Genomic DNA, 25,864 nt, shown 5'->3' on the forward strand with positions numbered 1-25,864 from the left:
CAAACAGTTAATGACAGAACTACAGTCATAACCCAGGTATGCATTTAGCCTCTGTTAATATGCAAAACAGAGGGGGAGCAATAACACTTAGAGTCTATGACTTTAAATAAAGAGAAACAAGCACCTACATGGCATTAGATGCACAATCGTACTTATGCCACTATATCCAAACTACTGAATTTTAAGCAAGTTCTTTCACTAGTTATTCCTTTATAACCAAATATGATTGTTTAAGAATAATTTTTAAAATTGTTTTTGTAATTTCTAAAAAATACAAATTTTATTTTATATACTAAATAACTTGTAATAAATAATTCTAAAAGCACTGTGAAGACTGATAGCATTGTAATTACCCCATTCATTCTTAAGAAAATACAACATTTAGACAGTCATTATGCTATTTGAAAATTTCAGTTTTTGACTATTTTAAAAGTTGTTTTCTGCTATAGCTCTTTTATTAGGGTACAATACCCTATCCTAATTACTATAAATAAAATTTTCAATTAATATACATTTTTTTATAGTTTGTCAGGGTGAAACTGTTTTTACGTTTGTAATCTTCTCTTAACTGCTCTATATCACATGACTTCCTTCCATATTTAAAGAATTTCTTCCTAAAATGGAGTTTAGCTCTAGAAGGCAGGAGACCGAAGTTCTGGTCACTGCGTAAAATTGGGCAAGTCAGGTTTTCAGTTTCCTCATCTTTAAAAGAAAGCTGAGGTATGCATTTTACTGTCTATAAATTATGCATCAATAAAATGATTCAACTGATAGAACCCTATAAGTAATCAATAGATGCATAGATATACATTACCTCCAGAAAAGCAAAAGCTTTAATCAGTCAACTATTTATAGAGCCTGAAGTTTTCAGAGAACTCTATACTATGCAAAATGCTAACTCTGAACAACTTTTAAGAGTGTTTAAAATTCTTACATAAAATCTGTTTGGCTTTTAAGTGTGCAATAGATCAGTGTGGTTGTATTACTAACAGACTGTCTGAGCAGTCTGTGCTCCCATTAATTTCTTTTCCATTTGTTTGCACTTGACTAAGGAAGGCATATCATCAGCCACCAGAGAATATAATTAGGAGTTCCCTTTGAACACAGAATCCCATGAGCGGAAAACAGAATAGAGAGGTTGGACAAGATAAATAGCTTCCAGAGTCACCACTAACAGTCTTATCCACAGTAATTCCTCTTAAATTACTCTATTTTCTTTTTTACTAGTGGTGCAAATTTGGGCAATTTATTTAATCTCACAAAACTGGTTACCTCATCTGTAAGGTGAGCATGAAAATAATTCCTACCTCAAAAGATTGTTCTGAGGATTAAAGGAAGTAACATCTGTATAGTGATCAGCATTATACCTGATATTCTATAAAGCTTAGTCAATGTTAGCTACTAATAACAGTTAACAGTAACCACTAACAATGATGGTGAGTTTGCTTCATAGAATGATATCCATATAGTAATGAATATCCATATGATGAAAAAAAAAACTGCATAGTGAGTTTTCCTTTTATAACAGACGCTTCATTGTGGCACCTCTGGATTTTTCTGTTTTTATTGTTTTCCCTTCTGCTTCCCAGAGCTTTCCAGCTATAGCTGAACACTCTGACCTGTATAGAGGGAGCATTCGGCTGTTTTGTTTACCCAATGCTGCTTTGTTTAAACTTTGTATCAATGAGGAAAGCAAAAACCACACCAGTTAGATTTAACAGGGATAATTGAATATAACAACGTGCTAACTAGGTATTAAGTAATCGAAAATGCAAAAAGAAAACACTATAGCAAAACTGAGTTAGCAACTGCAGGAAGCAGCTACCACCTCTAGGACTGGGGAAACAAAGAGAAGAGGTTGAAAGTATTAAAACAGCCTTGCAGAACTAAAACTATGTTCTGTTCAGCTGATGCTGGTTCTGCTGCACCTGAGTCCAGTGGGGACCCCATAAGCTGGAAACCATCTGAGGAGGGGGCACTGCTGGCTGGTGCTGGGGTCTTTAAGGGTGTGTGAAGAAGCTATTCTGCAAGTGTTTGCAAATCCTGAAACTGGATTCAGCTGCTGTTTCTGGAATGAGTTGCTGCTGCCTCCCTCTCTCCCTCTTTCCTTCCCTGTCTCCCTTCCTCCCTTCCTCTCTTTTCCTCCTCTCTTTCTCTCTTACTGTCATCTTTTATTGGCTGCATCCAGCAGGGAGCCAGCTGGCCTGGCCTGGCAGAAGCGTGGTTTGCAGAGTCCCAGCCCCGGCAGTGGCAAAGGGTGGGTCTGAGAGACACTAGCTCAATACCTGGCACACAGCCGGTTATCCTCTTTTTGCCAGTTTTCATGATTTAATGTGATCAGGGGTTTTCAACCCTCAGATGTTTTTAGCTTACAAAATTTCTTTACATGAAGTTCCATCTTATTGTGATTGTTTTGATACATTGGTCTAGCAGTAACTCTTCCAAAGACTAATTGTCCATTGATGGGCTCGGGATCAGGAAGAGTATCACTAAAAAATGTAAACTTGAGTGATTCTAAATTTTTATCTTTTTATATTAAACAAAGCATTTCCCAATTATTTACATCCAGTGGCATTTCCTTTTAAAGGGTCATGTATTATTAAAACTAAACGTAAATATACTCTTCCAACTGAAGTAAAGGATGGTGTATGCCTAAAATGATATTGGATCCTCCAGGAAATGTTTTCAATTTCTGAGATATTAGTAGTTTCAATCCAACCTTTTTTCAGCAGTATCAGGAATGGCGCAACATCCAGTGATGAGTAAACTTTTGTTAGAGAGAAAGAAATGCCAGAGGTGATTTGCCATATAGAAAACATATATCTTTTAAATGATTTAAAGTGGGTGTTGTTCAAATCTGGAGCAATTTTGACCTCATATTAATTAACAGAAGAGGAGTCACTGGTATTGCAGTTAATGAAAAAGCTCTAAGTTTCAGCTATTTCAGACCACTGATTATAGAGCACAGTATATATTCATGAATATGGGGAAAACATGTCTGTTTCTTTATGCAAATTTAAATTAAAATCTGGTATAATACTATTCCACTTAAAATGTTTGGAAATAACAAATGGTACAATTGGCAAAGGTCATGATTTAGAGTCAGAAGACATGAGTTTCAGCTCTAGATGTACGTGTTGACTGCTTAAACTTGGGCAAGTCACCGCATCTCTTTTTGCCAGTTTTCTTCATGGACAGAATGGCTTAATAATACCAGTCTTCCATAATTATAAGAATTAAATATGGAAACCATTTTACTGATTTATAACCTCACAATGTCCATTTAAATATATTAACATTTTAATTACAAAAAGTATTATACAAAATGTAGTGGGTACAAAAGTTGGGCAAAATATAAAGATGATATTAAGGTCAAAATATTGCAAAAAAATATCTTTCAGGATTTCAACCAACTTGCCTTTAAAAGTATGTTCAAGTAGAATTTACACACTATCCAAGGGAAAAACTTCACTGAAAATCTTGGAAAAGTATTAGGACAAAAAATTATCCATTTTATCCATTCACTGGTCTCAGGTGAAGTGCGCCTTTTTAAATTATTTTCTGATTCAATTATAACCAAAAGCTTACTTTTGAAGCAGGGGTTGAAAAATTATAGATAGATTTTATGAATTTTGAGTGGTTCAAACAGTATAGGAAACAGATTACTAGACTACAGTATAGAAAACAGATTGTTAGACTACAGACTAAATCATTCATGTGGATTTCAAATGTATTCAAATAAGGGGACCTTAATGTGGCATTGAACTATATGTCTGTCAGAAGTTAAACATGCTGAAAAAGAGGGCTGGAGTTTGAATCAAGACACAGAGCAATATCTTCCATGATCTTTGGGTTATTGATAGCTTCATACATTCTACTAAAAGTCCCCATTGAGAACAAAACCCTGAACTTTTTCTCATATTTTACTTAACATTAACCACATAGAGATTCATGAGTTTAGAGTGGGGAAAATGAACTATTTTCAGGAAGGAAATTTAGGGAAAAAAACAACAACAGGTAAATTACCAATTCTTGACTTCACTATTTAAAATGAAAACTAAGTATTTGGAAACATACTGGTATTTATGGCAGCAGTATTCACAATTCACAATCGATGGAGGTGGCCTAAGGGTACATCAACTGATGAACTGAGTGGCTAACTGTGGTGTATACAAACATTGAATTACTGAGCAGCTGCAAGAAGGAATGAAATTGTGAGGTGAATGGACATTGAGGATGGAATGATGAGTGAAATGAACCAGAAATGAAAAGACCAACATTATAATGCCTCACTAATACAGACTAGCTATAACATACAAACTCTGAGAATTGAATCTGAGAGCATAGGTTATCAAGGTTATGGTAAAGTTTCCTTGATTGAAAGCTCTTACAGCAGTTACCTCTATTCCTGAGTTGTAATGTTTATTTCTAAATTCTGATATGCTGAGCCCTTATGTATAATCTGTGTGTATCTGTGTGACACGTGAGACTCAGAGCCAGAGTTCAGCAGCTATGCATGTCAGCATTCCCCTATACAGCAAATATTAAAGAGGCTGAAAAAGAAATCAGACTTCAATTAGAGATATGAATGAAATGGACTGGGTTAGGAATAAGGTAAATCAGACTAAAGGGTAAAGAATAATATTGACAATGTTTTAAAACTTCAACTTCCATGTGAGATCAAAGAAAAAGTGTTTATTTGGCACAAAATCTATATTTTCTGTAGCACGCTGTTCTAGTTTGCTAATGCTGCCAGAATGCAAAACACCAGAAATGGATTGGTTTTTATAAAAGGGGGTTTATTTGGTTACACAGTTACAGTTTTAAGGCCATAAAGTGTCCAAGGTAACACATCAACAATCGGGTACCTTCACTGGAAGATGGCCAATGGTGTCCGGAAAACCTCTGTTAGCTGGGAAGGCACACGGCTGGCATCTGCTCCAAGTTCTGGTTTCAAAATGGCTTTCTCCCAGGATGTTCCTCTCTAGGCTTCTGTTCCTCAAAAATGTCACTCTTAGTTGCTCTTGGGGCATTTGTCCTCTCTCAGCTTCTCCGAAGCAAAAGTCTGCTTTCAACGGCCATCTTCAAACTGTCTCTCATCTGCAGCTACTCTCTCAGCTTCCGTGCATTCTTCAAAGTGTCCCCTTTGGCTCTAGCTCGTCTTCAGAATGTCACTCTCATCTGCACTGAGTCCCTTCTGTTTGCCAGCTCATTTATATGGCTCCAGTGATTTAATTTAGACCCACCCTGAATGGGTGGGGTTAACACCTCCATGGAAATTATCCAGTCAGAGTCATCACCCACAGTTGGGTGGGGCACATCTCCATGGAAACACCCAAAGAATTACAATCTAATTAACACTGATAGGTCTGCCCCCACAAGATTACATCAAAGATAATGGTGTTTGGGGGGACATAATACATTCAAACCTGGCACACATGCTTTATAATTTTACTCGTATGATCAGTTTATTCAAACACAATAATCACATGAAATTATGCAGTGTTATTTTTTACTTTAATTTGTACTCTGATTTTTATTTTTTTGGAGTAATGAAAAGGTTTAAAAATTATGGTGATGAATGCACAACTATCTGATGGTACTATGAACAGTTGATTGTACACTTTAGATCATTCTATGGTATGTGAATATATCTCAATAAAATTGAATTTTAAAAAGTATTCCATGACAAAATACTATACAAATTTTACACTTTCAAAGCGTTTTTCTTAGATTTTAAAATCACATTAATTGCTAGCAAAAAATAGGCATCAGGTAAAAAGTCCAACAATCAGGTGATGATTTATTAGAATTTGGTATATATTTGAGAAAATGCATCACAGCTATTAAAATAAACATTAGGAAGGCCAGTTAGCAGCCTCAAGAAATGTTTTTAATATAAACTAAAGTGCAATAGCCAGAATACATGACTATATATATATTATGTTTTTGATTATGTGAAAAATATGGATGCCTGTAGAGAAAAAGATTAGAGGATGATTGTAGTGGTTTGGGGTGTAGGATTGGGAGTTGTGTTTTTTTCCTGTATTTTTCCAAAACATTATTATTGGTAAATCTTAATAATAACAAGCTTTGAATAAAAACAAGTATTGAAAATTAGTCATTTCTGTGTTAATATGCCATGAAATTGCCTTTTTTTTAAGTTTTGAAATCATTTCCTCATTTTTCCTAGAGATATGATGCCTATTTTTACCAAGCAAATTAATGCTAAATTATTTACCAGTGTTTAGCTTTTGTAATCAATAAAATTACATATTTCAGAAATTATTTAAAGCAAACAAAATTCCAAACGGTACATGAAAAGTAGAAATGCTTATTAAATAAACCAAAGTAAAGCCTCAAATTTCCTCAACATGTTGCTTTTATTAAAATCTGACTGCGTTTATTTTATTTAACAAGTGAGGTAGGTCTTTTAGAGTTGTCATTTTACAATAGACCATGGGGAAAGGGTGGGGAGTAGAGGGCTTATGTATTTGACTTCATTATTAACTATTATCTATTTGACCAGTAAGTATTAGGGGAAAAAAAATGATTCTACCAAGCAATATTAGGAAAAATGTAGGACCATTAAATAAAAGGAGAGGCAATATAATTCTATGAGTGGAAGGAACAGAAAAAAATAAAAGGAAAGAAGAAATTTTAAGTTTTTTATTGCCTTTAAGATGTGGGTTTCCACTTAATTCTGTTGTACTGCAATCTTCATCATCAGTCTGTAATCTTTAATGGACTATTTCTTTAGCCTCAATACTATTTTCCAATTTCTTTCCTGTGTATTGAATTCTGATGAAAAACCCCATCCTTCTCAGGTGGTGTTTCACCAATTTCCCTATGCTCTACGCCCTATCCTGTAATCCCAGAAAATCTGCCCCACTCCTGACCTTGTCTTGTATTTTTTTGCATTATGATAATATCCAGCCTTCCTCCCTTTTATTTCTGGTAAACTCAAGGGCACCCAATGAAAATTAAGAAGTTCCCCCAACCCATTAAATTTTGAAAAGTTAAAAATCATGCTCTCATGTAAAGGAAGCATACCTTTCTTTAGTTTTGTTTTGTAAAGTGTATATCACATTTTAAATGCTTAAGTTCTGATACTGCATATCTTCCCATCAGAGTTGCAGAATTGGCAAAACATTATCTGATTATTGGTAAGAAAGGAGCCATCTCCTTTTGAAGCAACTCATAAGAATACTCAGAGTGTGAAGGCCCCTCTCCATAACAATTTACGGCAAAGAACACAACACAAACTGAGAATGTTACTAAAAGTTTTAGCTACTTCACAAACACAATGAGCAAATGCCACTCTTTTCTGAACACAGGATCAGGCTAGGCCAACTGTCAAGGCTTTATAATCTTTCAGCAATAGAAATATTGATAAACATTTCTGTCCCCTAAAAAATATTACTGCACTGTAATTGAGGTGGGAATGACTACTGTAGCTTTACGTGACCTGTCTTTTCATTATAGCATTCTTGCACCATTATGTATTTTGTGCTTTAGAGATCTTCTTAACCCAGTTTATAGATTAGCTTATTTAATGAACCTGTTAGATTGTACTTTTGTGGCCTGGGGAAATGGTCCCTCTAAAAGAGCTTGCCTTTTATCTCAAGCAGCCACTTCTACGCTGGAAGAATCTCATTTGATGATCAGTCAATTGCCATATTTTCTTCTCCCTCAATAGCTTTGGTTGTTGCAGCTCTTGCAAAGTGCCTTTGTATTTTGGTTCACTGACTTAAGGTGCTGTGTGAATTCGTCTTATAAATAAGTAATGTAGGCCTTGTTTTGTGATTGAAATGAGGGGCAGATCTAGTTGACCCTTTTTATTTCCAAGCCCCTAGTGGTATGGATGATATTCATAACCCTTTTCAGCCTCATCCTGCCTACACTCTTTAAAATAAACTATAATGCATTCACATCCATGACCTGTTCTTTGCTAGCAGTTCTTCGGCTCTAATGGACTTTGCTTATTCGCAGGGGATGGAACCTCTCTTGAACTCTGTAACTCTGTCTCATTTCATTTCTTTTCCTCTTCAGACTTCTCTTAGTTTCCCCCCAGCATGTTTCCAAATCCTTTTTGAACATTTTACCTCTCTAATGTAGGAGGATTTCCTAGAACTAAGGAGTACTGCTTTAAATGTGGTTTTTATGTTACTTTCTCTCCATAATTTAATAGTTCTAGGTGTCTCTCAATGGATATGTAGAAACTTTAATCATATTTCATATATTCCAAAGAAGAGATTTTTAGATTTCCATCTGTATGTGTAAACAAGCTATAATTTTATGATTTAACATATTACAGAAATTGTTTTATTATTTTCTTCCTATGCTAGTTTTCTCAGTTCTGACTTTCATACTGGATTATTTTTATTGACTGTTTTAAAGCAATTACAAAATGTAATCTGTATACTGATGTCACAATAAAATATGTAACAATCATAATTGTAAGTCAATAACACTATTTTCTTTATAGTTGATAACATAATTATAGATCTGGTTTTCACTGGCAAATAGTTTTACTAAATAAATGAGTTAATATATCCCAGTATATCCCAATTATGTTCCTAAGTCACTTTAAAGGTGGTTGTTTATGCAATATAGATCCAGTGTAAATAATATGAAGCTTTTGAATCTATTAATTGCATATTTATATAAATAAGTAAACACTCATTTTATTCCTTTCATTGTTTAATGAAAACTGATTGTGGTGAATATCACTTTTCACTTTTTAGCAAAAGCTTTTAGGAGTTTTATTGATATTTTTTGTTAGAGAAATTTTCAGTAGCTAACATACAAATACCTCGTCTCGATTTCCACATCTAGAAAATGTCTCCAACAGTTGTTTCCTTTAGACTGTCTTCTAATCTTTTTTTATTCCCCTTTCAAGCCCTATTCCTGATCAGACAATAATTTCCTTTGCTTTGCACCCGATTCTGCATGATCTTTTCCCTCTTTCCAAATTGTGCTAATAAACGTCTGGTATATAAAGGAAATATTTCTGTTCCTAAAAAGGGTAAATCTCTTTATCTAAACAAAGAAATATACTTGAGAATAAAGGTCAGCATGATGTCAACAAGTTGCAGAGTAGAATTGGAGCAGAGCTCCTTGTTCATTCATACCTTACAGGTGAGTTCATATTGCAAGTCAGATTGTAATGTCTAGAAAATGTAGACTAACATCCTCTTTCTTGAATGAGAAATGAATCTGCCAATGAGATGCCTGTGTCTGATATTAGAGAACAACAACAAAATAAATAAATCAATAATCATCCACTGAAATGTTCTACCAGGCTATTCTCCCAAAGATTTCAGGCACTTTGTAGAACACGTAAGCATCAAACCAACTCTCAGCACCATTTGTGTTTTGCGAAGGTTATTTGACTACCACGGGCGTGTGCCTCCACCCCCCCGGGCGGTGATTCCCCTGAAGCGCCCCCGAGTGGCTGTAACAACGACTCGCAGAGGGAAAGGCGTCTTTTCCATGAAGGGGGGATCGAGATCGACTGTCAGTGGGTCCTCTTCATCAGGCTCTAAATGTAAGTGATGTTCTTTATTTTATGTCCCTTTGAAGAAAGACAGGGGTAAGTATCATTGCATGAATGCTTATATTCAATAAATTAACCAAATAATTATGGAGTATGCAGAGTATTAGCAAAATGAACAAGAAATGATCTCTGCTTTCGAACACACTACACTGCAGTGGGAGAGACAGACACAGGAGGACTAACGAAACCCCAACATGTAATTTGGAAAGTGTTTGGTGAGAGCACTAACACCGCGTTCTGGGCTCACTTCGCTTGTGACGTATTAAAGACCTGAACTGTGACACGTTGCTTTTAATGAAGAAACAATTTCCCTTCAAAAGAGAGTGTACATGCTATTTTGTCAGAGAAACATTATGCAAAATTAGTACACATTTTGAATATTTCAACACCAAAATAATTAAGATAGGCAATCTATATGATAGAGATGTTAAAAATATGACTTACCATATTATTATAAATCATTGAGGATTATGTGTCTGAAAACACATTGAGTGTCATAACAAAAATTAAACCTTTATATAATTTCACATTGATTACTAAAAAGTAGAGATAGAAACTTTCCAGCTAAGCATATTGCTAAAATTTTAAATAGACCAGTACAGTTACAAAAATGTTCTTTCCTCAATTGTATCAAATGTATCACACTAATGCAAGGTATTAATAATAGGGTGGTATATGGTAGGGAACTCTGTATTTTATGCATGGTTTTTCTATAAACCAAGAACTTCTCTAATAAAAAAATAATTTAAAAAATTTATATAGACTGATCCAGAATTGTAATTTGTTATTAGAATATCATATCATTCCTAAGAAAAGCATAGCAGAATTTCCTGCGTTCCCTGAGTTCACTTTCTAGCAGAGAGGAGACAGACAATAAGCAAACAAATTAAAATATGAGATTTTAGGCAAAAAAAAAATTGCTGTGTAAAAGAATAAAGCATAATGAAAGGATAGAAAAATTTGGGGAGCTCTGTCTTTCGTAGGATGATCTATGGCTGCATGTCTGATGAGGTGTCATTTGAGCAGACCTGAAAGGGAATAAGGGAGTGAGAGTTCTCCCTGGGGCTCTCTGGGGCAGTGCTGTCCTGGTCAGAGGAAATGGTCAGTACAAAGACCTTAAATTGGGATAGTCAAGGAACAACAAGGAAGCCAGAGCCATCAGGGAAAATAGAGCTGGAGATTAGCTGAGAGGGGTAGAGGGAGGGCCAGTTCTAAGACAGCTACATAGGCCATTCTAGGGAATTTGTGTTTACTCTGGGTAATTGAATCTGCGTTCCAACCTTTTAAGGCAAGTACAGGAAGTTCTGTTAACTTATTTTATTGATGAGTAAACAGTGAAGTTCCTGGGGACCCAAGACCAGAACCCAGAACCCATGCCAGTCTCCTAATTCTCAAACCTAGATGCAGTCGACTATTCTTCACCGCCTTTTACGTCAGCTCCATCGGAAACGTTATGGAAAGAATCATGTTTTGCCCTGAGTTCTAGTGGAGACAAGCTCTTTCCAAGAAGCTGTAGCCTCAGTAATTCCCCCACCCCATATGTGTGAATAATGTAAACCCATGCCTCCATATCCTCTCAGGGACTATGAGGTTTATCTGTTTGTGGATGCTCTTCCAGGTTCCTTGTTAGTCATAATTTATTTTATTTTATAATTTAATTTAATATAATTTATTTTTTAAAAGTTGGGTCACTCCAACAAAGAATTTGTTTGTGTTTCTATTCCTCAAATATCTCTAAGTATTGAAAATTTTGTTACTTTTTCTCTTAGATTGGAATAAACTAGTTTACTAAAGTAAAAAGAAACAATAATGAAATGATGTTTGTAGAAAGGCAAAGTGCCCAGGTCAGCTACTTGAAGAAATCATCCAAAGTAGTACTATGGTTTGTCACTCAACTACATGTAATATAAAAATCTATCCTTAAATACAGTAGTGGATCCTACGTGGGGTTTAATTTGGTCTTATCTTTCTTTATCTTTTGTGTGACAAGTGTGACAGTCTTGAGAGAAGGCTAAGTCTGAAAATTGGACTACTAAATATAAAACAGAGATGCTTTGAAAGAAATGTAATTTATTTTTAAGCAGCAGTCATTCTTTGGAGCTATGCATCTAGAGTATCTTTGTTACTCTGGGATGATATAGATAAATAATAGGTAGAAAAAATAAGTTATAGAAGAAAAATATTTTGTAAAGACCATCTGGTAAAGTAATTATTAAAAACTTCTTGTGGATATATTAATTCTTAAAATGTGTTAATTTTAATAAGATCCTTAGCATAGAAAGGCAGCAGATTGATCAATTCTATGCATGTTTCCTATCATTCTATATTTTTAGAGCACAATTCAAAAAACTGTGAATTTGTGTTAAGTGAAACATAGATCTAAAATAGATTTATATAAAATTAACTGACAAACATAACCAGAATCATGAGTGCTCATTCTCTCTAAGAGCTTATTGGCAGACTGTATTACATATGTGTCTGTGTACATATATGTGTATATTTCAGTGTATTTAAATGTATGTGCATATTGTATATCATGTTATATATTATATATAAAATATGTATATGATTATATGTACATATATGTAAATATTCATTATTTGATTACTTCTATGTTTAGTCTGGTTTTTTGGAATACCAATAGTTTTCAAATTCATACCACAAACAAAACTTTTGAGTGAAGCGTAAAATATATTGTGCTAACATTGGTTTAATCAGAACGAATTACTGAGGTATCTGTCTTGCTCCTTTATTAACAGCCATTTCCCAGTATTTAATGATTTGGAAAGTTCAAAAGAGGAAATTAATGTTATAGCTTGGGTAATTTGTCTTTTCTTACTTCAGAATTTTTAATATGTCTGAGTTCCACTGAGGAGAAAAACCATATAAAGAAAAAATACATTAACGTGATAATTTCCTAAAGATGAATACTGATAGTTTAAAAAAAAATGGATTCCTTCTTAAAATAGATTACCACCAGGTATTTCTGTCTCTTTTCAAATCAGCTTGAATGAAACAGTAATCAACTTGTCCTGTCCCACATCATGGAATCATAAGATAAAGAAGGTAGGATATTGCAGATAAATGCTTTACAGAAAAAAAGATATGTATTCCTTTGAGCTTTAGCTGTAGTTTCTTATTGGAAAAAGCCTGGAAAAAAATAATTCTATCAAATCAATTCTTTTAAAGAGTTTACTTAAATTCTAGTGTTTAACAAGGAAAATCCCAGTAACTTTTAATGTTTTTAGGGACCTGTCTATGGGCTTTCACAGACAGAATAGGTGGCAGAACAATGTAAAAAATCTGAAGCACCTAACAGGAAATTAAAGGTCTTTCAATTAATTTAGGAAAGAGTTATTGGTTAATCTCCAACACTAAGAGGGTGTTGTTAGGTTGTTTTCTGGTTTTGATCTTCCTAAAGAACTTGGTATAAATATGGAGACAAAGCCCCAACCAGTGAACAATGCTAATATTCCTCTCCAGCAGAGACTTATTAAACATCTCTATCTACCCCTTATCCTGGCAAAGTGGAGTTTTGAGAAAAGAAATTCCTGTTGGCCAGGGAATGGGGAGGGGGGTTTGCTATAGAAGGCTTGATGGAGGATTAGGATGAGTTTGGAAGGGTGGGTGGATCTAGAATGATGGAGGCAGAGACTCCTGCTGCCGGGCTGGCAGTACACTGTAGCGGGGAAGATGAGGCTGTGTGTCCGAGCCTGGGCTGGACTCCGCCATGCTCCTCGGCTTCCCACCACTGTGGCCTTGGCAAAATCCCCTGACCCCAATAGGCTTTCATTTTCTCGTCTGGAAAATGGAAATAATAAAAGTGTGTATCCAGTAGGTTGTTGTGAGGATTAAATTACTTATCCATATAAAGTGCTAAGGCAGTCCTGGCTCTGCCGTTTACTAGCTGTGTATTTTAGAGCAAGTTTGTTTGCTGTCTGTGCCTTCGTTTTCTCCTGTGTAAAACGGGAATGATTAAATTACCGTCTGTTCCCTAGAGTTGTAGTGAGGATTGAATGAGCTAATACAAGTGTCCGATATTATGAAGGACTCAACCAAAAATAAACAATAACAACTATTACTACTGTCATTGACTGGTATTATGTCTGGTATTACAAAGGTCTCAATAGATAGTAAATGATAATCATTATATTACTTTTATTATTATTATTGCTATTATTATTATTACTGTTACCTAAGCAAAGATTTAGTGCTAGGAATGTCAGTTAAGAAACTGAGGGCACCACTCAGCAGGAGAACTCACTGCCCTCCCCCCTACATGGGACCTGACTCCCAGGGGTATAAATCGCTGTGGCAACGCGGGATGTGACTCCTGGGGATGAGCCCAGACCCAGCATTGTGGGATTGAGAACATCTTCTTGACCAAAAAGGGGAAGTGAAATGAAACAAAATGAAGTTTCAGTGGCTGAGAGATTTCAAATGGAGTCAAGAAGTTACTCTGGAAGACACTCTTATGTTATATAGATATCCTTTTTAGGTTTTAGTGTATTGGAATAGCTAGAAGTAAATACCTGAAACTGTGGAAATGCAACCCAGTAGCCTTGATTCTTGAAGATGATTGCATAACTATGTAGCTTACATGGTGTGACTGTGATTGTGAAAACCTTGTGGCTCACACTTCCTTTATCCAGTGTACAGATGGATGAGTAGAAAAATGGGGACAAAAACTAAATGAAAAATAGGGTGGGATGGGGAGGATGGACTGCTTTGGGTGTTCTTTTTTACTTTTATTTTTATTCTTTTTGGAGTAAGTAAAATGTTCAAAAATTGATTGGGGTGATGAATGCACAGCTATATGGTGGTACTGTGAACAATTGATTGTACACTGTGGGTGATTGTATGGTATGTGAATATATCTCAGTATAACTGAGTTTAAAAAAAAAAAAGAAACTGAGGGCACTATGATTGAGAAAAAGATGAAGTTGGATAACAGTTTAATATGAATAACTGTGGGGACTATTGAAGGGTTTGGATTTCATCCAGGAGCAGTGGAAAAGACTCTGAGCAAAATGGTACCTGATCAAAATTATATACTAGGAAATCCCTATGATGAGGGCTAAGTGTGTAAAAGACCTAAACAGTGTATGGAGATCTTTTTTACTTTAAGAGCCGCATGTGTAGATTTTCTTTGGTTAAGTAATTAATTGAGGAGGATGAAACTCAGGCTCCTGTAATTCATCACAGTAAATAGACTGCATTTCTTGGCTACACATGGTTTTTGTGTCTGAAAACTGAGTACCAGTTTGTATAAAGAAATGAAGCCCTGTGAAAATTACAATCTATTATTTATATAGACAGCAGCTCAACTAAAAAAAACTTCATTGTGTTTACACTAAATAAATACATTTATGAGCATCTCACTTGGCTTTTTCGCTAGGCTTTAATGTGGTTCATTAGTATAACCAGATTAATATATAAGGGAAAAAAAAAACAAATAGCAAAATGTTCGATAAAGTCATTACATCAGTATAACTTGTGAACATTAAGATGATTTTCTCAGTTCTACTGTAGAACTTATGTTTTCCTTTGTTTTCCACTGACAGTCCAAAAAGGGTCCAATGTTTCCACTGTGGAATTATAAAAGCATGTGAGCATAAGTCCTACTGATAAATCTCAGTAACATTTCTTGCCTCTGCCTCTTCCTTCTTTTGTTGTTTATTAGAGCAGTTGTAGGTTTACAGAAGCATCATGCAGAAATTACAGAGTTCCCATATACGCCCCACTCACATACAGTTTACCCTATTATTAACATTTTGCATTAGAGTCTTAACTTTGTTATAATTCATGAAACAATATTATTATAATTATGCTATTAATTTTAGCACACTGTTTACATTAGGGTTCACTCATTGTATTGTGAAGTTCTATGGGTTTATATGTGAGTGTGTTTGTGTGTTTGTGTTAACTTATACACAACCTAAAATTTCCCTTTTTTCTGTTTCAAATAAAATTCTGTGGTGTAATTACATATGCAAAGTTGTGCCACCATCCTCATCACCCGTTGCTGAAACTTTTCCATCACCCCAAAGAGAAACTCCATACCGATTAAACGTTAACTCCTCGTTCTCCAACCCCCATCCGGCTCCTGGTAACTTGTATTCTAGTATTTTACTTTATGAATATGCATATTCTGCTTATTTCATATAAGTGAGATCCTTTTGTGTCTGGCTTTTTTTCACTCAACATGATGTCTTTAAGGTTCATCCATATTGTCACATGCTTCAGAACTTCATCCTATTTATGGCTAAGTAATATTCATTGTATGTATACACCCATCCATTTTATCTGTTGATGGGCATTTGGGTTGCTTCCACCTTTTGGCAATTGTGAATAATGCTGGTTTGAGCATCTGTCTGCAATTATCTGTTTGAGTCCCCACTTTGAATTCTTTGGGGTATATGCCTAGAAGTGGGTTACAGGTCATATGGTAATTCTATACTTAACTTTCTGAGGAATCACCATATAGTTTCCACAGTGGCTGCACCACTTAAATTCCCACCAACAATGAACAAGCATTTCTATTTCTCCTCATCCTCTCTAACAATTATTTTCTGTTTTTTAATAGTAGCCCTTCTAGTGGGTATGAGATGGTATCTCATAGTGGCTTTGGTTTGCTAGTGACGTTGAGGATCTTCTTATGTGCTAATTGGCCATTTGTATATCTTCTTTGGAGAAATGTCTATCCAAGTCTTTTTCCCAGTTTTTAATTGAGTTGTGTGTCTTTTTGTTATTGAGTGTTAAGAGTTCTTTATATATTCTGGATATTAAATCCTTACCTATCAGGTATATGGTTTCCAAATATTTTCTTTCATTCTGTAGACTGCCTTTTTACTTTGTTGATAAAGTCCTTTGATGCACAAAAGTTATAATTTTGATGAAGTCCCATTAGTCTATTTTTTCTATTATCGCTCATGCTTTTGGTATACAGTCTAAGGAACTTATTTCCTAACACAAGCCCTGAAAATATTTCCCTATATTTTCTTCTAGTTTTTTATTGTTAGTTCTTATATTTAGGTCTTTGATCCATTTTGTGTTAATTTTTCTATATGATGTGAGGTAGGGGCCCACATTCATTCTTTTGCATATGACTTTCCAGCACCGTTTGTTGAAGAGACTGTTCTTTACCCCACTGAGTGAATTTGATACCTTTGGCAAAGATCACTTGGCCAAAGGTGTAAGGGTTTATTTCTGAACCCTCAGTTTGATTCCATTGGTCTATATGTGTGTCCTTTTGCCAGTATCATGCTGTTTTGATTATGGTAGCATTGTAATAAATTTTTAAATCAAGAAATGTGAGTGCTCCAACTTTGTTCTTCTTTTTCAAGATGTTTTTGGCTATTTGGGGCTACTTATCCTTCCATATGAATTTGACGATTGGTTTTTCCATTTCTGTGAAGAAGTCTGTTGGAATTTTAATTGGAATTGTGTTGAATGTGTATATCACATTGGATAGAATTGACCATCTTAACAATATTTAGTCTTCTGATCTGTGAACACAAGATCTTCTTCCATTTATTTTGGTATTCTTTAACTTCTTTCAGCAATGTTTTGTAGTTTTCTGAGTACAAGCCCTTTACATCTTTGGTTAAATTTATTCCTAGATATTTGATTCTTTTAATTGCTATTGTAAATGGGATTTTTTTTTCTTGATTTCATCTTTGGATTGTCATTACTACTGTATAGAAACATGATTGAGTTTTTATGTTGCTCTTGTACTCTAGTATTTGCTGAATTCATTTATCACCTCTAATTGCTTTGTTGTGGATTTTTTAGGATTTTCTATGTGTACTATCATGTCATCTGCAAATATGGAAGGTTTCACTTTTTTTACTGTTTGGATGCCTTTTCTTTCTTTTTCTTGCCTAATTGTTGGGGCATGAACTTCTAGTACAATGTTGAATAACAGTATTGGCAGTGGGGATCCTCAACTTGTTCTTTTTAGTCTTTGGTCATTGAGTATGACGCTAGCTATGGGTTTTTCATATAGGCCCTTTATCATTTTAATGATGTTTCCTCCTTTCCCTAGTTTTCTAAGTGTTCTTATCCAGAAGGAGTGCTGAATTTTGTTATATGCCTTTTCTGCATCAATTGAAATGGTCATGTGGTTTTATCCTTTGTTCTACTAATGTGGTGTATTACATTACTTCATTTTCTTATGGTGACTCACCCTTTCATACCTGGGATAAATCCCACTTAGTCATGGTATATAATTCTTTTAATGTGCTGTTAAATTTTATTTGCTAGTATTTTGATTTTTGCACCTATATTCATGAGGGATATTGGTCTGCAATTTTCTTTTCTTGTGATATCTTTTTCTGGTTTTGGTATTAGGATGATGCTGGCCTCAGAGTATGAATTGGGAAGTGTTCTCTCCTCTTCAAATTTTTGGAAGAGTTGAACAGAGTTGGTTTTAATTCTTCTTTGACTATTTACTTTTTGTTTTTCTTACCTTTCATAACTGACTGTAAACCACATTTTTAGAAATGCTACAATTCAGAGAAAAAATAGCTAGGAGAACATCTTGAGTTGGTGAAACAATGGTATAAATTCTGACCTACACACCAGGGACTAAAAGAAGCCAAGATGGCAATGGGGATGTGCACTTTCTAGCTCTATGATTTAAGATCTGCTACTTCCTTTACTTAGAAGACCTTTGCTTCCAAATAAAATCCAAAGTATCCTTCATTAACAGATCAAGAACACCTTCTTCTATGAAGATTTTTATGATCCACTCATCCACTCCATCAAAACTAATTTTTTTCTTTGCCCACATAGTTGACATAAGTTCAATTAAGCAGCATGTGGCAGGTATTAATATTCCATAAATCAAATAGATAAGCTTTATGGCACTAATATTTCATAGATAAAACAGACACAGTATCTCATTTTCCAGTTCTTGCAATATAAAGGGTGAAACCAACAAGTAGGAAATGACTTCAATATCAAGTGATGGGTATATTTCTATTATTTTATGTATTTTGTATTTCTGTGTATCCTAATAAGTTGATTACATGTTTGTTTTCCTCCACTAATTATAAAGTCCTTGGGGGCAAGGGAGACAGTTCACTATGTAAGAAGCTCAAGGGTAGGAAAAAACTAAAAAGAATTAAGCAAACAAAAAACCTGAACTTGGAGTCATGCAGCCCTCCCTAAACTGGATTGTGTTGCCTCTTAGCTAGGCAACCTTAAACACATTACTTAAAACACTTAACGCCTAATGAATGCCTTACATGTTTATCATAAGGATTAAATGAGATGGTGTATGTGCAGTTCAAGTAAAATGCTAAATGCAGGGATGCACATAGTAGGTGTTTAATGAATAGTTATTTTATAAAGCAATGCTAGCATTCTCCATTTTTATTTTACAAAAGAATGCTAGCATTCTTCATTTTATTTTCTCTTTCTAAAAATATATAGAAAGAATAAGTATGCAAATGTATGTAAACACAGGTTATTATTAATACATACATATGCTCACATATGTATTTCCTTTTTTTTAAGAAATTCCATCCATGTGGTAGCTGCCTAGATATATTTACATATCTAAAATGGAGAATTACACCAATTGCTTCCATTTGTTTTACTAAAATATTTTTAAATCTTGCCTTTGAAAACTATTTACAAGGCTGGCAAATTATCTTTTACATCTTAAATTAGCTTAAAACATATGAACAAGAGGAAAGGGACAGACAGAAGCAGATGCAGATGAACTGAAATGATAGTGATGAAGATTTAGAAAGATCCACGTTACAGAAATCGGTAGTCCTTATTTTGTCTGGATGTGACCGCATGAAAAGTACTACGGTTCCTTAATTCAGTGAATGAAAAAAAAAAAAAATCTACCATCATATATTTCAAATGAAGCTGCATGACAGAATAAAGAGCAAGAGTTTATAGTCAGAAGAACCTGACCTCTACCTATTCAGATTGTGTGACTTTAGGAGTGGCTTATAAATTGCCAGATGCTCATGATCCTTATTGTTGAATTAGTATATGTCAAAGTGACAAATTGTTGAGTTCTATGCAGATTGTATTTATTCCCTTTATTTTTTATATTAAATATCAGTTTATCAAAGGCTGGGAAAAGTAAAAATAGTAACAAATTAATATTAATTATTGCCAAAATTCAAATGATTACTAACATCTAAAAATTTTCAACAAAGTTCACAGAAAGCATGGTGTTGGGGAGGTAGACTAGATTGTTATCTAGTCCAGAGTTTTTCAGCCTTGGCACTATTGACATTTCTTGGCTGGACAGTCCTTTGTTGTGGTGTGTGGGGACTCTCCTGAGCATCTTAGGATCTTTAGCAGCATTCTTGACCTCTACCCGTGGAAACCAGGAGCATCCCCTTCCCAAGCTGTGACAATCAAAAATATCCCCAAACATTGCAAAATGTGTATTAATTTAAAATATAATCTCTCACTGGTAATTCCCAAATTTATTTTTCTACCTCTGGTATCTCCCATAAACTCGCCTGGGGATGCATAATCGCCCTCTGTTGAGAACTCTAAGAGTTGAAGTTTTTTATTCATCCCTGAATAGACTTGACCCAAAGGGGATTAAAATAAAATGAAGTATTTTTCACCACATTAATCATAGATGCACACATTTTTTTTAACTAGCAGATGGTATCATCCTGTGTGCCTAATTTCCGTTCCAGATCTTATCTCATGTCACAGTGAAAGGCACAAAGATCATTTTGTTGATTGTATTAGAATGTAATAACGTTTATCACCAAAATCAATGAACCTCTTAGAAAAAAGCAGGTCTAAAATGATTTAATATGACTTTCTTTTACCAAAATATGGTAGTGATAGTTTAGGAAAAATATTTAAGATTATCTGCCTGATGCAAACATGACCACTGGTTTCTCTAGTGTTATTCTTGACCGGGAGGAAGGAAGGAAGGGAGGGAGGAAGGGAGGAAAGAAAGAAATTGATGCAATTTATCCCAGGAAATTTGTTAATTTTTTTCTGTTTATCATTATACTGTTCTTGAAGAATAATTCTAAATTCAGACCAAATAATCACTTATAGATAAGTTATTATACTCAACTGGTTGGCAAAAGACCTTGTACTATACAATACTGATACCAATCAAAAGTAGTGGGTTCTCTGCCTGATGAACTCAAATGACCAATGCCTGAGCCACTGAGGTTTCAAAGAGAGAAGGAATTTATTGCTAAGCATGAAGCAGGAGATCAGATGGCCTATCAGCCTAAAAAATCTGTCTCCCCAAACTATAGTAACTCTGATAGTTTTATAGTATCAAAAGATGAGCAGGCTTTAGGATAATGAGCACAATAGCTCAAGATGAGAAGGTTAGAAATGATCTAATTATTGAGTATGCACAGATTGATTGCATGTTTAGTCACAGAACATATGTAAGAAAATGGTGGCCTTAATATGATGATGGGCATGATTATTAGTACTGTAATGAGATAAAGGTCACTTACTGGTTAAAGTTTAAGCTACTGCATAAGTCAGGTGGGCCAATTTTTGTTAGATCCAGCTCTCTCTAGCAAGATAGTTTTGGAATCGGGGTGGTTTAGTTCTGGGCTGACTTAAGGCTTTTCATTAATAAACATTAGGGGCTAAGACTCTAAAGTTGAAAAAACAGGATAAAGGGGTGTAAGTGGAGATCAATCAAAGGTTTTTACAATCACAAGATAAAGGCTATATAGTTATACAATCATTATCAAAGATCAAGGCACCTGGATTACAGTTCAGAAATTTCAGGTATTTCCCTCTGGTTATTCTAATATACTGGAAAGAGAAAAAAACCTATATAATGATTCAGTCATCATAATCATTTGTTAAATCCTAAATTCTTGGTTACAGTATATTTTCTTTTCTCTATAATTTTTGGAAAAATTTTTGTCATAGAATGTATCTCAAGAAAAAGATATTTTTTCCTTTGAAGTTGGTATTACTGATGTTTACTAAAAATGCCTGTTTTTTTGTGTACACTTGCTATTAAGGCAAAGTCATCCTGTATATTACCTTAAAATACCATCTCTTATGTCATTCCCAAATTTATTTTTCTACCTCTGGTCTCTCCCATAAACTCCAGATTCCTATGCTCAACTGCCAACTTGTCACCTGCATTCAGATACCAATAGGCATCTCAAAATTTATAAGTCTGAAACAGAATTCCTTATCTTCCCCCTACAACCTGAGCCTCTAGCAGTCTTGCCTATCACAGCAAATGGCAATTCTGTCCTTCCAGTAACTAAGGCCAAAAGTCATGGAGTTCTCTCTGACTTCCATCTCTCACCTACACTCTACTTCCAATCCATCAGCAAATGCTGTTCCCTTGGTCTTTAAGATAGATTCAGAATCCGTCTGCTCACCACCCAACTTCCAATACCCTGGTTCAGTCCAATCTACCTACTCAATCCTGAGAATGGTTTCCACAGCCTCCTTAGTGGTCTCCCTGATTCCAGTCTTCCCCCCAGTGTAGTCTTTTCACAATACAAAGTCAGAATGATCCCCTTCCAATGTAATAGTGGCCCCATCTTAGGTTCCTAGGGCTGCGTAATAAATTACCACAAATTGGACGGCTTAAAACCACAGAAAGTTCTGAAGGCTAGGAGTCCAAAATTAGGGTGCTGGCAGAGCCAGGCTCCCTCTAGCAGAAGTTCCTTCCTCCGCTCTTCCAGTTCCACGTCTTCCTTGGCTTGTAGCCATGTAACTGCAGTCTCTGCTTCCATCTTCACGGGGCCATCTTCCCACTGTGTCTGTGTCCCTTTGGCCACATTTCCCTCTTCTTATGAGGACACCATTATATCGGATTTAGGGCCCACTCTAATCTAGTATGCCCTCTTTTAACTTAATGAATTGCATCTGCAAAGTTCACATTATGAGGCTCCCAGTGGACATGAATTTCAGGGGCCACTATTCAACCCAACACACGTCATTATCATGAGAGTAAAAGTCAAAGTACTTAAGCTGGCCTAGTAATTAGATCTAATTTTCCCCAACCCCATAAAAATTGCAGAACAACAAGTTGATTTAAAGTTTTCAGTATTATTCTTAGAAACAAAAAAATACTCCTGACTCTCACTCTCTAATACTCTACATAAAAACAAAGGCATTCTATTCTGTGCAATGTATCTTTAAAGATGAAGTTTATGCATTTTAGAGGATTCAGTGGAAATGGGAATAAATGCAGAGAATACTTGCCAGAGGCATGTGTTCTTTTCTTATTCTTTCATCATCTGTTTGTGATAAAGAAAAGGCATATTTCCATGCTAATCTCCTTTTTTTTTTGCTTATTCTGTTTCGTTGTCTCTCTCCCCATTAGACAGTCAGCTCCTGGAGGGAATGTCTTATAATAGCTGGCACATATGTATGCAAAGTTTTTAATAAAATTTGTTGCTTTGGTTTGAAATGGATATGGAGTGACCTTACATACGCATACACATACACATAACTGCAAATTTTCTGAAATTTGTTAACTGCCTATTGTGCTCATGAAACTGTGCTAGGTTTTGCCAGGAATGAGAAAAACAGGATAGAATGCCTTCTCTCCATTCAAGGAGTTTGATACTAGAGAATCTATGATTGGGTAAATCCAGTAATATATGCCCATTATTTCAGCTTCAGAAAATTGTTCAAAATTTGTTCTTTTACGGACGCCATTATCATCAGAGATTGGAATAATTTATCCATCAGGAATCTGAATAACTTTTCCAGGATCTAGTTTATGGTGAGGAACAGAAAGTATTAAGTAAGATACTAATTGTACTCAATATGATTTAGCATCTCGTTTTAACGCCTGTTAATTACATTTTTAAAAAGGAAGAGAAGGAACTTATGAAAACAGAAAATATTCAAAATCATGACCCCTGAAATTCTTGAATACCTAATAATGTCTTTACTCTCAAGAAGCTTACAATTTAATAATACAAGTTAGACCTACAAAATAAAAGTCAACAAGCAGTGTCTACCAAATGTGACATGCCATTAAAAAGATTACAGGTGTTAATCAAGGAATACTTTTCATAGGAGAGGCAAGACTTAAACCAGGTAGGTAGGATTTTGATAGACATATTTGAAGGAGAGAAAGAGTCTTTGCTGGGAGATACAGGTAAATAATCTTAATAATAATAGAAATAATAATAGCTAGTGCTTCTACCATTTGTTGAGCCTGATTACATGTCTGGCAGGCACTGCTGATTGCTTTAAGTGCTTTATCTTATTAAATTCTCATAACTATCCTCTATGGTAGATGATGGGATTTAAAGAGATGATGAAACTGTAATTAAAAGCAACTTAACAAAGGAACATAGGTGTGAACTATGTCTATCTGGCTCCAAGCACTACTTGATTAAGGACTAAACTGTCCTGATCAAGTGAAGAGTGCACTATGAGAAAAATTGGAAAATACAGCTGGAAACAACTTTGGAGCAAGCCCTGAATACCATTGTAAAGAGTTTGGTTTGCACATGTGTGTGTGTTTCTGTGTTTGTTTGGTTTTTTTTCCTAAAGAAAGCCAGGACATTTTGAAAGTTTTTTCAGTGGTAAAGGTTTATGACTTAGAAATATTACTTGGAAGACACTATGCAAGAAGCAGGGCAAACTGAAGGCAGAAGTGCAATTGAGAGTGCAATGAAAATGCATAGTCATGCTTTGAGCCCACACTGCTCCTTAATCCTCAAATACCGTATTTTGGGGAAGAAATCCAAAAGTTACAAAGAGGAAAAATGTTCTAAGCTTAGAAATCTATAATTTTAACATAGACATCCATTAGTTCAGAGAAGAAAAAAAAAAAAAAAGAAAGTAAAAGCAGGGAAAATTTAGAGCACATCAGATACAGAAGGGGATCATCCCAGAAATTCCATCTGGAAGCCAGGCATAAGAACAAAAACCCAGACCCTGTCTATGGATTGTGACTCCAGATGAAGAAAGGTAAAAACAGGACTAGAGCTAACTAAATCAGGTAAGGGGCAAGGCTTCTCCCCAGGACGACCCTGAAGTATTGGAGTGCAGAAGGGAAAAGAGAGTCAATGGGGTAGGCAGGCTCAGGACCCTGTCACCCACTATGTTCACTGGCATGTTCAGGACTTCCAAGGAGCAGTCATGACTATTTTGTAAGCCCTTGTTTGCAGGAGCTTTGATGAGCATTTGCTGCCTTCAGTCCAAGAGAGGAGACGGACATTCAGCACAGGACTAGGAGCCAGGAAATGGCTGACACAGCCTCTCTGGATTCATCCTTATTCTATATTAGCCTAAATAGCATTAATTAATTAGATCCACATTTTATAATGATCTCACTCTGATCTTAAAAGGCATACCTACAGTGCCACATTAGAGTCTGGACTTAAAGGAAACCATTCCTACTTTGAATCCAGATTTCTAGGTGTTTTGCAATGTAGTTTCTGCAAAGTGAGATATTTTTAGATTATTGATTTGTGTTGTTTTAAAAGGTAAACAGATAAAAATTAGTTGCTTGAAATCCTGTCCTGAATATTGGGTCCACTTGCTAAGAAATAGATTTTATTAGTTTTCAGCCACAGTCCCATTTTTTCCTGCAGTGAAGTGTAGTGTAATAAGATAAAATATTTTCAATTAAATTTGATAAGTTTAAGTAAAACTGTGTGACATGCTTCCATCAAAGAGAATAAGAATCATTCTTCAAAGCACAATCAATTTGCAATTATGACAGATAAGGTTTTTCAAATTTAGCTGTGATTCAACAATGATTCTTTGATGTCTTTGAAGTAATTGACTTGAGGAATAATTCTCTATTTTAAAACTGCATTCTACTTCATAATAGGAACACTCCACAGGGCCCCTGATTCTTAGTTTTTATTTTGCAATCTACTTTGCTTCATAAATAAAACTCTAATTAAAAATATATATATATGATTTTATGATTAGAAATGTTTTCTTATTTTTATGTTGGAAATATCTATTCTTCTTTTGGGCACTTAATGTATATTTATATACTATATAGTATATAGTATACCCTGTATCTTAATTGACAAGCAGAGATTGCATTTTGTTATTATTAAAAAAAAAAAAAAATGTCCTGAAGGCTAGGGAATCAAGATAAACAATCTGGTATCTTCAGAAATTTCTGGAGAATATCCAAGCTGAGACCACTATAAATGAAGAAAAATGGAAGTGAAAAGCTGTCAATCTTGAAGTTATTCCCATTTTTTTCTTTGAAACTATTAAGCATTAAAAACCTGGGATGGGAACCATGACAGGAGAAAATATTAGTGGGTACCTCAGTGAATATCCTTTCCCACAGGTCCCAGGGCTTATAGAGAAGCA

The 25,864-nt window shown here is 35.0% G+C and overlaps 1 protein-coding gene across 8 annotated transcripts in view; it reads left to right on the top strand.

The window, feature by feature from the left end:
* Window positions 1-25,864, top strand: part of RALYL (RALY RNA binding protein like) — a 727,077-nt gene that overhangs the window by 652,130 nt on the left and 49,083 nt on the right. For all 8 annotated transcript variants that reach the window (XM_037802772.1, XM_037802774.1, XM_037802768.1 and 5 more), the window contains one exon: window positions 9,387-9,550. In XM_037802772.1, coding sequence (XP_037658700.1) covers window positions 9,387-9,550 — 164 coding nt within the window. The remainder of the gene's footprint in view (window positions 1-9,386; window positions 9,551-25,864) is intronic.

This window comes from Choloepus didactylus, chromosome 14 (assembly GCF_015220235.1).
Source record: "Choloepus didactylus isolate mChoDid1 chromosome 14, mChoDid1.pri, whole genome shotgun sequence".
NCBI classification, from domain to species: Eukaryota; Metazoa; Chordata; class Mammalia; order Pilosa; family Megalonychidae; genus Choloepus; species Choloepus didactylus.